This window comes from Geotrypetes seraphini, chromosome 17 (assembly GCF_902459505.1).
Source record: "Geotrypetes seraphini chromosome 17, aGeoSer1.1, whole genome shotgun sequence".
In the NCBI taxonomy this organism is placed as follows: Eukaryota; Metazoa; Chordata; class Amphibia; order Gymnophiona; family Dermophiidae; genus Geotrypetes; species Geotrypetes seraphini.
The window spans coordinates 35328197-35341937 of record NC_047100.1 but is presented as its reverse complement, the minus strand read 5'-3'; the positions used below and the strand labels follow the sequence as shown (position 1 = coordinate 35341937).

The following is a 13741-nucleotide window of genomic DNA, read 5'->3' as shown; positions in this document are numbered from 1 at the left end:
CTGAGGTCTTCGAGGCCGACGTCAAGACCGAGGCCGAGACCGGGGTCGAGGCTTTATCCATGGTGAAGAGTTCCAAAATCTTGGCCCGTCGTCGACGAAGAGGCCGAGGTTGGAGGGTGGCACAACGAGGGCAAGAATTTGTAGGGTGATCAACACCTAGACAAAGTATACACCAACGGTGCGGATCTGTGATCGAGATCACCCGACCACACTGTGTGCACTTCTTGAAACCGGTAAGAGGCCAGGACATAAGACAGGAAAAAAAGGCCACGGCCACACGAGGCCGGGCGGCCTAGGAAAAAACCAGGACCCCCCCCCAGTCGCGATCAATGAAATTAAAATTTATTTTTTATTTAAAACAGAAAAGACGCGGGCAGAGACTTCCAATGAAAACAATAAAAGAAGCCACGGTGCAAGAAAGGCACTTAGATTCCCAGAGAAGAGAGACAGGGCTTTCTGGCTCCGCGGAAAACTAAGAACTGAGGACCACGTTGAGGAGATGCGCCCTCTAGCTGAGCGGGAAGGCACACGCATGCGCGGTGTAGCACTAGCAAACTTTAAGATTTTCAATCAAGTTTGCTTGAAAAGCTGTCCGCAACGGGGCTCCGTGGATGACGTCACCCACATGTAGAGAATATGCTGCCTGCTTGTCCTGGAATAATGGGCAGTTCAGGGTGTTTTGTGGCTGTGGGTGGACCGGGCTGATTCTGCAAGCACTTGCTCAACAGGACTGGGGAGGTTCTGCAAGCACTTGCTAGGTGGGACCGGGTAGGCTCAGCTGGTATCTGCTTGGTAGGACTGGGAAGTTTTGCGGGGGGCACTTGCTTGGCAGGACAGGGGGAGGCACTTGCCTGACAGGACCGGGAGGTTCTGCGTGATGGTTGTTGCCAGGGCGCCAGAGGTATAACAGCGCACCCTTTGCCAGCAGGCCGTCTAATATGGGGTTGTTCTGTGGCTACAAATGAAGCTGCTTGGGTTGCTGGTGTTAGGGCACCACGGGTCCGTGGCAACTCCTTTACTGGGGGCTATTCTGCAGCTGTGCATGTGACTCTCTGAACAGGACCGTATGGTTCAGTGGTGTTTCTTGGGGCAGCACTGGGTGGCTGGCATGAGCTGCATGGCACCTGTCAGGTGCCATGGTTTCACGGCACCCCCCTCCTTGTTGTCCAGCTTGCCACAGGACTGGGAAAGTTCTGCGGTTCGGCAGGCGGCCTTGTGTGGGCGGGACCAGGGGTTCTATGATTTCTGGGGCAAGACCGGGAGGTCCTGGTTTTCTTTGGCAGGATCAGTGGTACATTGGGCACGCTGGGGGGGGGGGGGAAAGGAGGGGTCACATGGCTGCTGCCGGGGTGTCATGGGTACCTGGTTCGCCGCCTTTTGCCTTCAGGTTGAAGTACTGGGGGGCTATTTTGTGGTTAAGGATGTGGCTCTCTTGTCCAAGGGATGGTTCAGCGGTGCTTCCTGATGGCAGGACTGGCGGGGGTTGCGATTGTGGGACAGGACCGGTAAATGCTGTAGTCTCTTGGGGACGGAGTAGGTGGTCGGGGGATATGCTATGGATAGAACTGGGTAGTGCTACCAAGGGGCTGCAGGGAGCTGGTGGAGGCATGGAGATCTTTGCCTGCCCTCGGGTCCTAGCTGTTATGGCAGGGCTAGGGGTGCTCGTCCTGCGCAGCGTGGTGACCTGGGACTCTGTAGGATAGGATGCGGTTGGTTGCTCTTCTGGTGTGTACTGGTCTGGTCCCACATTGACCTTGTTCCTGTCCCACTGGTGGGGTAGAAGCAGTTCGGCGGCGCCTTGAAGGGGGCTCTTCCGTGGGTTTTGGTCTGTGGTGCATTAATGCTGGTCATTGGGCACCAATCTGTAGGACGCTCCTGCGGGGCGGCTAGGCGAATCGTGTTGTGGTATGATGTGGGGCTGGCTGAGATGGAGCCATTTTGCTGTTGGGTGGTAGTGGGTCTTTTGGTGCGCTGGCTGGGTCAGTTGCTGTATTGTTAGTGGCGTTTGTGGTTTAGTGGTTGGCCTGGAGGGATAGGATGCTGCCCGTCAGGGTACTTGCATGGTGTGGCAGGATTTATGGGGGTCAGTTCTGGGGGTGGGAGATTGTCCTGGGGGATGCGTCAGCCCTGGATTCGTCATCAGTGGTGTTGGGGGGGTAGCCTTCGCTATCCAGTCTGTGGTGTTTGCTTGTCATTGGGTGCGGGGTACGTTCATTTGTCGTAGCCCTTGTTGCCGGTCGGTTCTCTTGCGGGGTAGGGGCTAGTGATAGGGCGTGCTTTTGTCTTCAGTTTGCCTTTTGAACTGGGGGAGAGGAACGTCCCACTTCCAGAGTTTGACTCAGGGAATACAATTTGAGTTTTGTCAAAATTGCTATGTGTTGTAGCTCAGGAGGTGAAGCAATTCTTGATTGCTTCTTTACTTGTTGACCCAATAAGCAAAGCTGTAGTCTGGTTATTACCAACAACTGTCTGTGGTCTATTTATTGTGACTTTATTGCTGAGGGTATATGAGTTGATAAGCAAGTAAACCAAGGGGCCTTGGTGATTAAGGGGGTAAGAGAAAGGGTGGAGGAGGGGATGTAAAGGCACGACGACTCGGCCAGTCCAGATCCATATGTTATTTAATTTAAAATCACATAGTCCCAACGTGGCTAAAGAGAGAGAGTGCTTCATTCTGAAGATCTACATGTAAAAGCCCCAGAAATAGTCTGTCACAAACCTTTTGAATCCACAGTAAACTCAAGGCTGCGTCTGGAGGGCATGGATGTCGATGCGATGATGTCACACACTTGTGATGTCATCACATCGAGGTCCATGCATGCGTGGAGGCCCTCCAGACGGGGCCCCGAGCTTGCTATTACTATGCCGGGGGAGGGGGGTGCAAGAAGTGGAGAGGTGCAGCTGACTGCTTACAGGATGTGCCTCTTGCCTGTAGGCAGTCAGCCGACGCCAGAGCCTCTCCTTCATGGCACATCCGGAATCTCGCCATGGCACACAGTTTGCGATACAATGCTGTAGACTGGACAGTAAACCAGTCTATTTAGAAGTATTCATTTGGCTGTAGTGAATCTGTAGAATTATCCGTTATCTCCTAAATCCAGAGACCAGATTTTCACAGATCCCGGCTACAAGAAAGTCATTACCATCTCAAGGTCAGTTTCACTCACAAGCAACAAGAGAGCTGGAGTGACAGCCCCATTCTGTGCCCTTCTGTTCACTCCCACTTATAAAAGCACCTAACTTAGCCCCCTCTATTTTTAACCCCAAGCAGGCATCCCACTGTTCCATATAAACTATAAGCAGAGCTGAGCAACTCAGGAGTAACAGCTTACAGGAGAGGTTGTCAAAATACAAAGATGCACCCGTTACACCAGTGTCTCTCTAACTGTATGCCACAGCACAGTGGTGTTCCCCAAAGAGATTCCGGGTGTGCCACGAAAGATTACAGAATTTTACTTTATTTTTTTTTAAATCCTCTATCCTAACTTAAGCAACAAAGCAATCGAGGCTTTGTTACCTTTTGGATCTTATCTTTGCGAACTTAGATTTTCAGCTCCAACAGAAATTAAATTGAAAAAAAGAGAATGACTGCAGATGTTGGATGATGAAATGCGTGTTTGCTTGTAGACTATCAAACTGGGTTTTGAGTTAATTTGCACTCAAAAACAAACACATCCATTGTATTGATTAATTAGCAATTGTATTCTATCTACATAGCTTAAAGAACTTTAAAGAACTCTCAAATTCAATTACAATATGTTGTGAAAAGACATTTGCTTCGTTTAGTTTTCCGGAACGAAAAAAGTTTGAGACACTGCTTTACACCAACTACATCTCTTCCAGGGACATTTTCAGTTCTAATATGAAACCACAAGAAAAGGCAACAGGACTAAAAATGAAGGGTTACCTACTTGCAGAAAATCATAAGCTACCTGTTTTTCTCTCAGTCACCCTACAATTTTCCTCTGAAGAATAGAGGTTACCTTTGAAAACTAATCAAAAATGCATTGTTAGTCCAATAAAAAAGGGTATCCCCTTATTTTCTTTATGATTTATTTCTATATATTACATTTGTTTATAAGAAATTTGCATAGTGCATCTAGCACTAGAAGTCTTAAGCTTAGTTACATCTTGTGTCTGCATTCTGCAACCCAGGAACCTCAAGTTTTCACTTACAACCTCTGAACAATTTAACTGGTTGCATTTTATGAAAGTTCTCCTTTTACTCGGCTCTTTTCATAATAAGAGGATCTAGTCTATAATCACAGGGACGCTGCTCGGATATTGCAATAAAAACCACCTGATGTTAATGAATGCATTCATTTCTGAAGGATTTATTCACTTTCCAAGCAAGGCTGAACAAATTATAACTGGTTTCATGCCTAGGTCTCAAGTGCTACCAGAACAGAAAACTTTCGCTACCGTCTTCAATGGGTCACCAACACGTTCTTTAAAAAAGGTAGTGGAAAACGTGTGTGCTACTGTTCAGTTTACTTATCGATTGCTAAATTCATGCAGAAGAGCATCAAGAACTATATAAGGAAAGGCGCACAAAAATGTTTATTTTTTTTCCATATATTACGTATATCTCTCACAAAGTCAACACTGGGGAAGGCATGGGGAGGAAAACCCGCTTTAGCCTTCCTTTCTGCTTGCTCCCAACTTTGCCTCCACCAGCGTTACTTCTGAATCCCCCTCTGGGAGCTTCCCTACCCCGTCCGGGTGTGTCCGATTCCCAGCTTGCCACTTCCCCCCCCACCCCCCCACCGCAGCCACACCGGGCGCTAAAACTCCTGCACGCCCTCTGACGGCTGGAGAAGACCCGCAGAGCCCTCCCCCGGCGCTGCGCATGCAGCTCCTGGGTAAACAAACCGGGAAAGCAGCACACGGCCCGGCACCATCGGTCCCGGGAGGGAGCACGGGGCGGGCGCGGCGCCCCCCCCTGCAAGGGAAGGACCGATCGCGGGCGGAAAAGGCCAACTCCGGGTCGTTCTCCGAGGCTACGGCTGGCTGGAGACCCCGTGGCCGGCCGCCTCCCTCCCTGCGGGCAGCTCGGCCACCACGTCCCCTCCGGGAGCGAGAAAAGCCGCGCTCGTACCTGCGCTCTCCCGGCCCGGCGGGCGCGGGCGGCTACCGGACTCCCTCATCGGATCAACGGCGTCACTGCGCGAGCCAGGCGCACATGCTCGTGGCGGCGATTCAAGACCAGACGCTCCGGCCGCAGACCTCGCGCCCAGGAATGCGCGTCTCGAGCCAGCTCCTCGCTCCCAACCCGGGCGGCAGCCGAAGGGGAGGCGGGGCCCAGGACGAGCCTCCCAGCTGGGCGTGGCCCAGACGTTAGACGAGCCTCCCCCCGCTAGCTGCGTTCTCTCTCGCCATTGGACAGGCCGCCAGGTAGGCGGGGGTCCTCGCCCTGGCCGAGCCTCCCCCGGTGGGCGTGCCGATGCGCCGTCATTGGTCGAGCCTCCCGGAGGGGTGGGGTCGTGGTGGGGAAGCGGCCGCGGGCGAGTCTCCTTGCTGGGTGTGGCCTCCGGATGCTAGTGAGATTTATCCCAGGACAAGCAGGCAGCATATTCTCTACATGTGGGTGACGTCACCGACGGAGCCCCCCCCCCCCCCCCCCCTAGCGGACGTTTTCACAAGCAGACTTGCTCAAAGACCTTCAGGCTTGCAATTGGCCCTCCCGCCCTGCAATGCATCTCCTCAGCGTGTCCTCAGTTCAAAGTTTTCCGCAGATCCAGAAGCACTGCTCCCTTACTTCACGCGTTCTCTTGGTCCCTCTTGCACCGCGGCTTACTTGGTTTGTTTCCTTCGAGTCACTGTGCTCGCGTCTTTTAATTTCTTTATTTTCATTTTTTTCCGTTCGTGTCTTCCTCTGGCCGCGGCTTTCTTTTTCTTATGTCCCGGCCTCGTTCCAGCTTTAAAAACTGTACTAGGTGCAACCGGGTTATCTCAATCACCGATCCTCATCGTTGGTGCGTGGAGTGCCTAGGTGCAGAGCACCGCGCTGAATCGTGTCCCCGTTGTGCAACCTTGCAACCACGGGCTCTTCGTTGGAGGGTGGCCAAGATTCTCCAACTCTTTGGCCCCATGGATCCTGCGGGACAGGCCTCGAGCTCGGCGCCCTCGGTGGGTGTCTCGGCCTCGAAGTCCCCGTCGGCCTCGAAGGATCCGGCTTCAGCCACTCCTGCTGCTCCGGCATCGGGCAAGTCTCCACATTCCTCTTCAGGTGTGCCGGCAAAGAAGCCTTCCTCGGAGTCTCATGTCAGCGCTGCCTCGTAGGCATCTTCGAGACATCACTCTAAGCGTGCCTCCTCACGTAGGGAATACTCTTCTTCGAGGTCTCCCCCAAAGGAGCGCACTGCTGCACCTCCGACCCACCTACCTTTGGTCTCGCTGCCTATGTTCGAGGATATGCTTAAGGCTATTATTACCACGCAGTTTTCCTCGGTGGTCAGCCAACTAGTCCCGACCTCGACGCCTTTGACCTCGATCTCGACCCAGTCGTGGTCTGACCAGCCTGAGCGTCCTCTCGTCTCTCGAGGCCTTCGTCGTAAAACCCGTCGGGTTCCCTTGAGCGAGTCATCCACCCCTGAATCACCAGGCTGGGGACCACTTTTTCCCCTTCTACTGCAGCGAGGCTCGCCTCTTCTAAGAAGTCCCGGTCTTCTCCGCCCTGTCGGGGCAGGTCTCCGACCTCGAGACCCTCTCGACACACACTTGTCCTCGAATTGGACTCTAGTGTCTGTTCCCCTTCAAGGCGCTTACTGGCTTCTTAGGGGCGATCTTCGAAGCCGGGTGGGGATTTTACCCATACCCCATCTTCTCCGAGGCTTTCCCAGTGGTTTCCTCAAACTCCGGGGTCTTCCCCGATCCACCTGGCGCGGGGCCGTTCCTCGATCCCCTACACGCCATAGTCGAACCTCTTCGGTCTCCCGTTCGCAGGACTCTGAGGCCCTGGCTTACTATTCCAGGGAGGTTTCTCCCTTGTTCTCAGCTGCACCCTGATCTCGGTTGGAGTCTCCCCCAGAGGATGAGTCTTCTTCTCGGACCTCCTCCTTTTCTCGTTTCATCTCTGACATGGGCAGAGCTCTGAACCTTGATCCTCAGTCCGACTCCCGCTTTACTCGGGAATACCTGGCGGAATTGGGTGTTGACAATACCCCTCGTGAGGCAGACGTATCTCCGGCAGACGTTTCTCCGGAACCTGGAAACACCATATGCTGTTACGGCTATTCCCTCTAAGTTGGAGTCCCGTTACCGGACTGTCCCAGTGAAAGGGTTTGAGGGTGCTCAGTTTTCCCACCAGTCCTTGGTGGTTGAGTCTTCCTTGAAGAAATCGAACCCCTCAAGGATTTACGCTGCTGTTCTTCCGGGCAGGGAGGGCTGCACGATGGACAAATTTGGTCGCCATCTTTATCAGAATTCGATGATGGCGAACCATGTCCTTAATTACTTCTTCTTCACTTCCTACCTCCGGTTCTGTATCAGTGTCCTCCGCTCGTTCCAGGAGGTTGTTCCAGAACCTAGGCGTCGAGGGTTTCGTCTTCTCGAGACCCTCTCCCAACTGCACCTGTATATGTTCCAGGCCTCTTACGACGCCTTTGAATTGTCCTCGAGAGTTACAGCCTTTGCCATCGCCATGCGTCGCCTCACTTGGCTCCGGATTGTGGACATGGATCCAAATCTGCAGGATCGCCTTGCCAATCTCCCATGTATAGGTCATGAGCTCTTCGATGATTCCACTGAAGCTGCCACTAAGCGCCTCTCGGACCACGAGCGGTCCTTTGCATCTCTGGTGAAGCTTAAGCCGAAAGCTCTTCCGGCTCGCCCATATAAAATTCCTCTCCAGAGGTACCCACTAAAATCCACTCCTGCTGTCTCAAGGCCTCCTGCAAAACAGGCCCTGCAGCAGCAGCCCCCTCAACCTAAGACCGGGCCGTCCTTTTGACAATTCCAGCCCGAGCCTTCGGGCTCCCTTTCTGGAGTCTTCCCCCTTCCCCATCGGGGGTCGTCTCCACCATTTCTATGCCCAGTGGGAGAGTCTTACCAGCGACAGTTGGGTGCTGTCTATCTTCCGGGAGGGGTACTCTCTCCACTTCAGTCGCGTGCCTCCAGACATGCCTCCAAGAGAATTTCCTTCTGCTCAATCTCAGCTCCCTCTCCTTCTGCAGGAAGCTTGGGCCCTGCTTCGCCTTCAGGCGGTCGAGGAAGTTCCCCCAGATCAGTGGAACTCCAGGTTTTATTCCCGGTACTTTCTGGTGCCCAAGAAGACGGGGGATCTACGTCCAATCCTGGACCTCCGTGCTCTGAACAAATTTCTGGTCTGGGAACGATTCAGAATGCTCACCCTTCCCATGTTGTATCCCCTCTTGGACAAGGGGGATTAGCTGTGCTCGATGGACCTCAAGGAGGCGTACACACACATTCCGATTCACCCAGCCTCTCGCAGATATTTGAGATTCCGGGTGGGGGATCTCCATCTACAGTATCGTGTTCTTCCCTTCGGCCTGGCGGCTTCTCTGAGGGTTTTCATGAAATGACTGGTTGTGGTAGCTGCGGCCCTATGTCTCCACGTCCTGCAGGTGTTTCCCTACCTTGACAACTGGTTAATCAAAGTGTCCTCTCGCAACGAATTCCTGCGAGCGACGAGTCAGACCATCATGCTCCTTCAGAGTCTCGGCTTCGAGGTGAATTTTCCCTAATCTCACCTCTGCCCGTCTCAGTCTCTCGAGTTCATTGGAGCGGTCCTGGACACGGTTAGTCTCCGCTCCTTCTTACCTTGGCCTCGTTAGGAGGCCCTTGTCCGTTTTGCCACTTTTAGTCTCTGCATCGGGAGTGAGAAGCATTAGGGACTGTCAGAGCTCCCTTAGCTGAAGTGTTATTAATAAAAGAATGTGGGCACAGATCCATGTGGTCAGAAACGGTGACAGATAAAGCAGTGGAATGGGGGGCTAAAATGCAGACCCGCACACATGAAATATGAAACATCAGCTGTCAATAAATGAAGATTTTTAAGGACCTGCAGTTTAAATCCGCGAGGTCTGCGTTTTACCCCTTCCTGTGTATATGTACTGTAGAGACGCATTGTTTCAAAATCGGTCGCAGACACGAGAGATGTTGAGATAGGTTTTAGATAACAGGAATGATATATCAAATCTCAATCACCAAACACCCACACATATATTCTCCATCAATAACACTCTTGCTAAAGCAAACTCCTATGGGAATTCTCAAAGAGCTATTAGCAAAAGAAATTACGTGTTTATACTAAGATTTTGGTCTGACAACTATGAACTATGGCTACAGATTTCATTAAAAAGTTTGCTTAGGCTGAATACAATATAGGATGCAATGTTGACTCCCCCTTGGCTTCCTCAAATACTTAGTTTTTTTTTAAACCAGCTCATACATGAAAGCCTTAACTGCTCTATAAATAAGTCAGCCCAAGAAGGAAATGTCCCTGTCATCTAGGAGAAGATTTACAGATGACCTTTTTTCCCTGAGCCTGCATTCTTCCTAAAAACAGCTCTAAAACCGAGGCTGCATGCTGCTGTTGCTGCTTCTGTAGCAACCTCAAAAAACCAGTAGAAAGGAGCCCAGAAACAACTGAAAGTGAGCTTCTTGTGCTACTAGGACAAATGGTTCTCAACCCAGGCCCTGATGTTCTAAACTTATTGTTAAAATTCTGTGTTATTGTAGTGACGGTAAATTTTCCGATTCCAAAAAGACAAGCGATGCTGCAAAAACTTTGCATGGAAATAAGCTCCACAGAGGTCCAAGGAAATTCTATCAGATCAGTTGGAGAAAGCATCTAACACCAATGCAGAATAGTTCACAGAAAGAGGCATAAATGTGGGCATGTGCCAGGAACTGCTACATCGTAGGCACACATGAGCATCTACCATAGTTGTGCCTTATTGTAGTGCATCATGGGCACACATCATAAGCGTGTGTCACATGAGGAGATATCCGTAAGCTGCTTGTGTCGCTACAGCAATTTAAAAAGCTCAGTGCTTGGCAATTTCCCTTTAGTCCCAAAAGTGATTTGAAATGGCATTTTCATTTTTCACTCCTGTAGTACTAGTTGCAAAAGCATTAAAGTCTGCCAGTGTTTTAACTACTTTTCAGGGAATTTTTTTCCCCATTCTTTGGTTTTCACCCGTTTCTCTTTTTGTACTAGTTTGTATTGATGAGTATGATAGCTGGTTGGTCAGGGTGTGAGAGTTCCTTTGGTTTATCTTTTATGATTGTTTGCTCTCCCTTTTGCAATATTACAAAGCAGATGCTTACAACAGAGGGGGGGGGGGGGGGTGTTGGGCAGTGGCATAGGAAGGGGAGTACGAACCACCCCGGGCGCTGAGTCAGTGGAGGCACTGGTTTCTCTCCGCCTTACCACGCTTGTGCCATCCCTCCCCCCATCCCGTACCTCTGTATTATCTTCACTAGCGCAAGCAACCTCTGCCTGTTGCTCATGTCAGACTGGTTCCCCTCAGAATCACTTCCAAGTCATGGGGCCAGGAAATGACAGACAGAAATCCAATGCTGCAGCGAGGCGTATGCTACCAAAGCCACTTGCACTGGTGAAGATTTAGACGTACGAGGGGGGAGGGAGAACACACATGTGGAATGGGAGGCATGGAGAGGAAGGCATGGGGGCACCACTGCCCCAGGCGCCTCCTAGCCTTACTACACCATGTAACAAATGTTGTTACTTCCTTTATTAGGCATGGAACAGCCAACATGATAGAAGAGGAAGTGCAGTCTCAGAGTGCTGTGGTCAAAATCAAGTGGACGAGTGCCCCAAAGTTCAGCGAGGATGAGCTAGAGGTTCTGGTGAATCGTGGCTGTGAGGATGTTCAACAACTTTTTAAACAGCACGATCTAGGATGATATTTAGGCCCAAGGCAATTGAGGCAGCGACGGTGTAGGTCCGTAAGAGAGATCGTGCACTGACACTTGTCACACTTCTTGAAGCCCATGACAGGCCGGGACATGGAAGTGAAAATAGCCGCCGCAAGATCGAAGCCCTTGGGCTGCGGCCGAGCGGCCTGTCCCGGAAAACGGACGGAAGAGGAAATTTTTTTTTTTTTTTTAACTGAAAAGAAAATAAGAATAGTGATTCGTGAGGAAAAAAATAACAAACTGCAGTTCAGAGAAGGCACAAGTAACAAAGTTAATGCAGATAGTCAAAGACGGACTTCTCGGCTCTGCGGAAAACTGAGGAGACGCGCCCTACGCTGGGCAGGAAGGAACTCGCGCATGCGTGGTGCGGGCGACTCGAAACTTTAAGTTTCTTCAAGCAAGTCTGCTTGTGAGGCGTCCGCATCCGGCCTCCATCGATGACATCACCCATATGTGAGAATACCTGCCTGCTTGGCCTGGGATAACAAAGCGGTACGACTGATCTTTGGCCTGAAAAATCCAACCATATCATTCCTTACTTAGGTTCAAATAATTTTTATTGATGCAAACAACAACAAAAACAATGCCAGGGTACCCCACAGGTGCACAGTACAAATAATGATGCATCATATACAATAAATAACAAGCAGGTACAGAAGAAAAGTAACAACTACCAAACTCCCCTCCCCATCATACTCTACATAGGGCGAGCGAGAATAAAGTGGCGGAAAGCACTCCGAGGCCCTAGACTCTTATGAGCCCCAAAGATGCCACACCACCCCTTCCCCCCACCTATACCCACTGATCCCAACCGTAACTAAGTGCCCAAACCGTTCAGTAACCCTCACCTCCCCTTCCCAATCCCCCCACCCCTCCCCCCCAATGGTACTCTCCGCCCCATCCCACCTATACTATCACCCCTTACTTAAAGAAACTTCACTGGCTACCAATTGAGGCCAGAATCATCTTAAAATTCGGCTGCCTATGCTACAAGACACTATTCGGGACAGCTCCCACCTACCTCCTGGATCACTTTACCCTACAGGACAAACCACGCCTCTTCCGCAAAACATTACTATTCACGCCAAGGGGTTGCCACTACAAGAAATTCCTTGACAGGACACTATCCTTTCAAGTAGGAATCTGGGACAATACTCTAAGCGGCCTTCTCCTAAGCTCCCTGTCTTACCATTCAATCAGAAAAGCACTAAAAACCCACTTATTAAACAAATTTACTTAATAGCCCAAGCCACTACCTTGTTTCTCCTCCTGCACGCCCCTTCCAACTACCCCTCAGCTCATAGGTTCCCTCTCTAAATTTATACCGTAATGCTGCAATATCTAACTCTAAATTAATGCTGTAATCTCTATGCATACCAATTCTCACTGTAATCTCGATGTAATCCTCTATTATTGTACACCGTCTTGAACTTTTCTGCCATCATTTTCTATGTTTTTTCTAAATAAAGCTAAATAATCATGTTTCTATGTAAAAATAACCAAAATTAATCTAAAAAAACAATATAAATAGGGTAGGAGGAACCTTTATATGCAGCTTTACAGTAGAGCTAGCAAGTCCACCAGGGACAAGAAAGTACCTGCATACGATATATGTAAAATGCTTTGGTTGTACCACTGAAAGATGGTATATCAAATCCATGACCCATTAGGGATGAGAAAATATCCCTCAACAGAGGCTCACGGTGCTAGAGTCCAGCTCTTCAACTTATTCAAGCAAGGTCTTCTAATTCACTTGCCATCTGAGCTCTCCTCAAAAACACAAGTAAAAAAAGCTAAACAGCAGTTAAATATCTAAGATAAGACATCAGTATAAATGACAGAGATCCTGGGAACCTCTTAATAGCACATGCAAATCTGTGTGTTCAGGAAGCAAAAAAAGAAAGAATTCCTCACAATTGCTTTAAAAAAACAAACAAAAAAACCTACCTTCTTCCCCCTACCCCAATGAGCCATATTCTGCTTTACCACAGTGCTATTGGCTCTCACCTAGTTTTAGCCTCTGAAGTGCAAATAATTTGTGTGCGTTAGCCATTCCAGAATGAAAATATGAAAAAAATAACAACCCTGCAGCATGTGTGCTATGGAAGTATTTACAATTTACACACTGGTACAGAAACATTGTATGCAAATAGATTAAATAAAAGAGAAGAATAAGGATAACTCAGATATAGGCAATTCTCTTGTGTCATCAGTAGTCAGTGCGGAGTCACTTTCACAGTGTTACACTATTGACAAAAGTGAACGTACCTGAAGATTCAATGGCTGTGCGTCTCTTCTGAATAACCTCCTTGAGAGCAGCTACTAGTTGAGGAAAAAAATAAAATGGGTCACATTAAGTATGGTATTCTTATGAACATACTGTAATGATATTGTACATTTTATATCCTATTTGTTTTTTGTTTTGTAAACCACCCTGAGCCATCTCAGGTTGTAGTGCTATATAAATGATGCTGTTATTAATATTTATTAAACTTTAAATTGACTAGCAAGGTAACCATACAGCCTTATTATGTTGCAATTTCATAGAACATATCAAAAGATACTGGGAGATGTTTCACACATACTGTACAGTGAATGACTGTGCTGGATGTACATCACCACATGCCTGACTTCCTTTCAGATTTCATGGAACTCTTGAGCAAGTTTCAAGGGAACGGGGTGGTTAAGCTGTTGAATCATCACCGTGAAGTGGAGGGAACGCCTGCTTCCTGGGAAGCTGAGGGTGCAACTTCCTGTTTCTCCAGCTGTAGATCTCCTCCTAATGTACTCTTTCAGAAGGGAGCATGGGTGTTCTTCAGGGAACAGAAGCCCAACA

The 13741-nt window shown here is 49.6% G+C and overlaps 1 protein-coding gene across 2 annotated transcripts in view; it reads right to left on the bottom strand.

The window, feature by feature from the left end:
* The window catches only part of PFKFB4 (6-phosphofructo-2-kinase/fructose-2,6-biphosphatase 4), a 144563-nt gene extending 131027 nt beyond the window's left edge, over window positions 1-13536 (bottom strand). Inside the window, exons 1-2 of one of the 2 annotated variants that reach the window (XM_033926493.1) lie at window positions 13491-13536; window positions 13174-13227 (exon numbers count right to left, since the gene is read on the bottom strand). In XM_033926493.1, coding sequence (XP_033782384.1) covers window positions 13174-13227; window positions 13491-13521 — 85 coding nt within the window. In that variant the 5' untranslated portion in view covers window positions 13522-13536. Of the gene's footprint in view, window positions 1-5098; window positions 5259-13173; window positions 13228-13490 lie in introns of those variants that run through there. The other variant, XM_033926495.1, reaches the window with a different exon arrangement.
* Window positions 13537-13741: the final 205 nt, after the last annotated feature.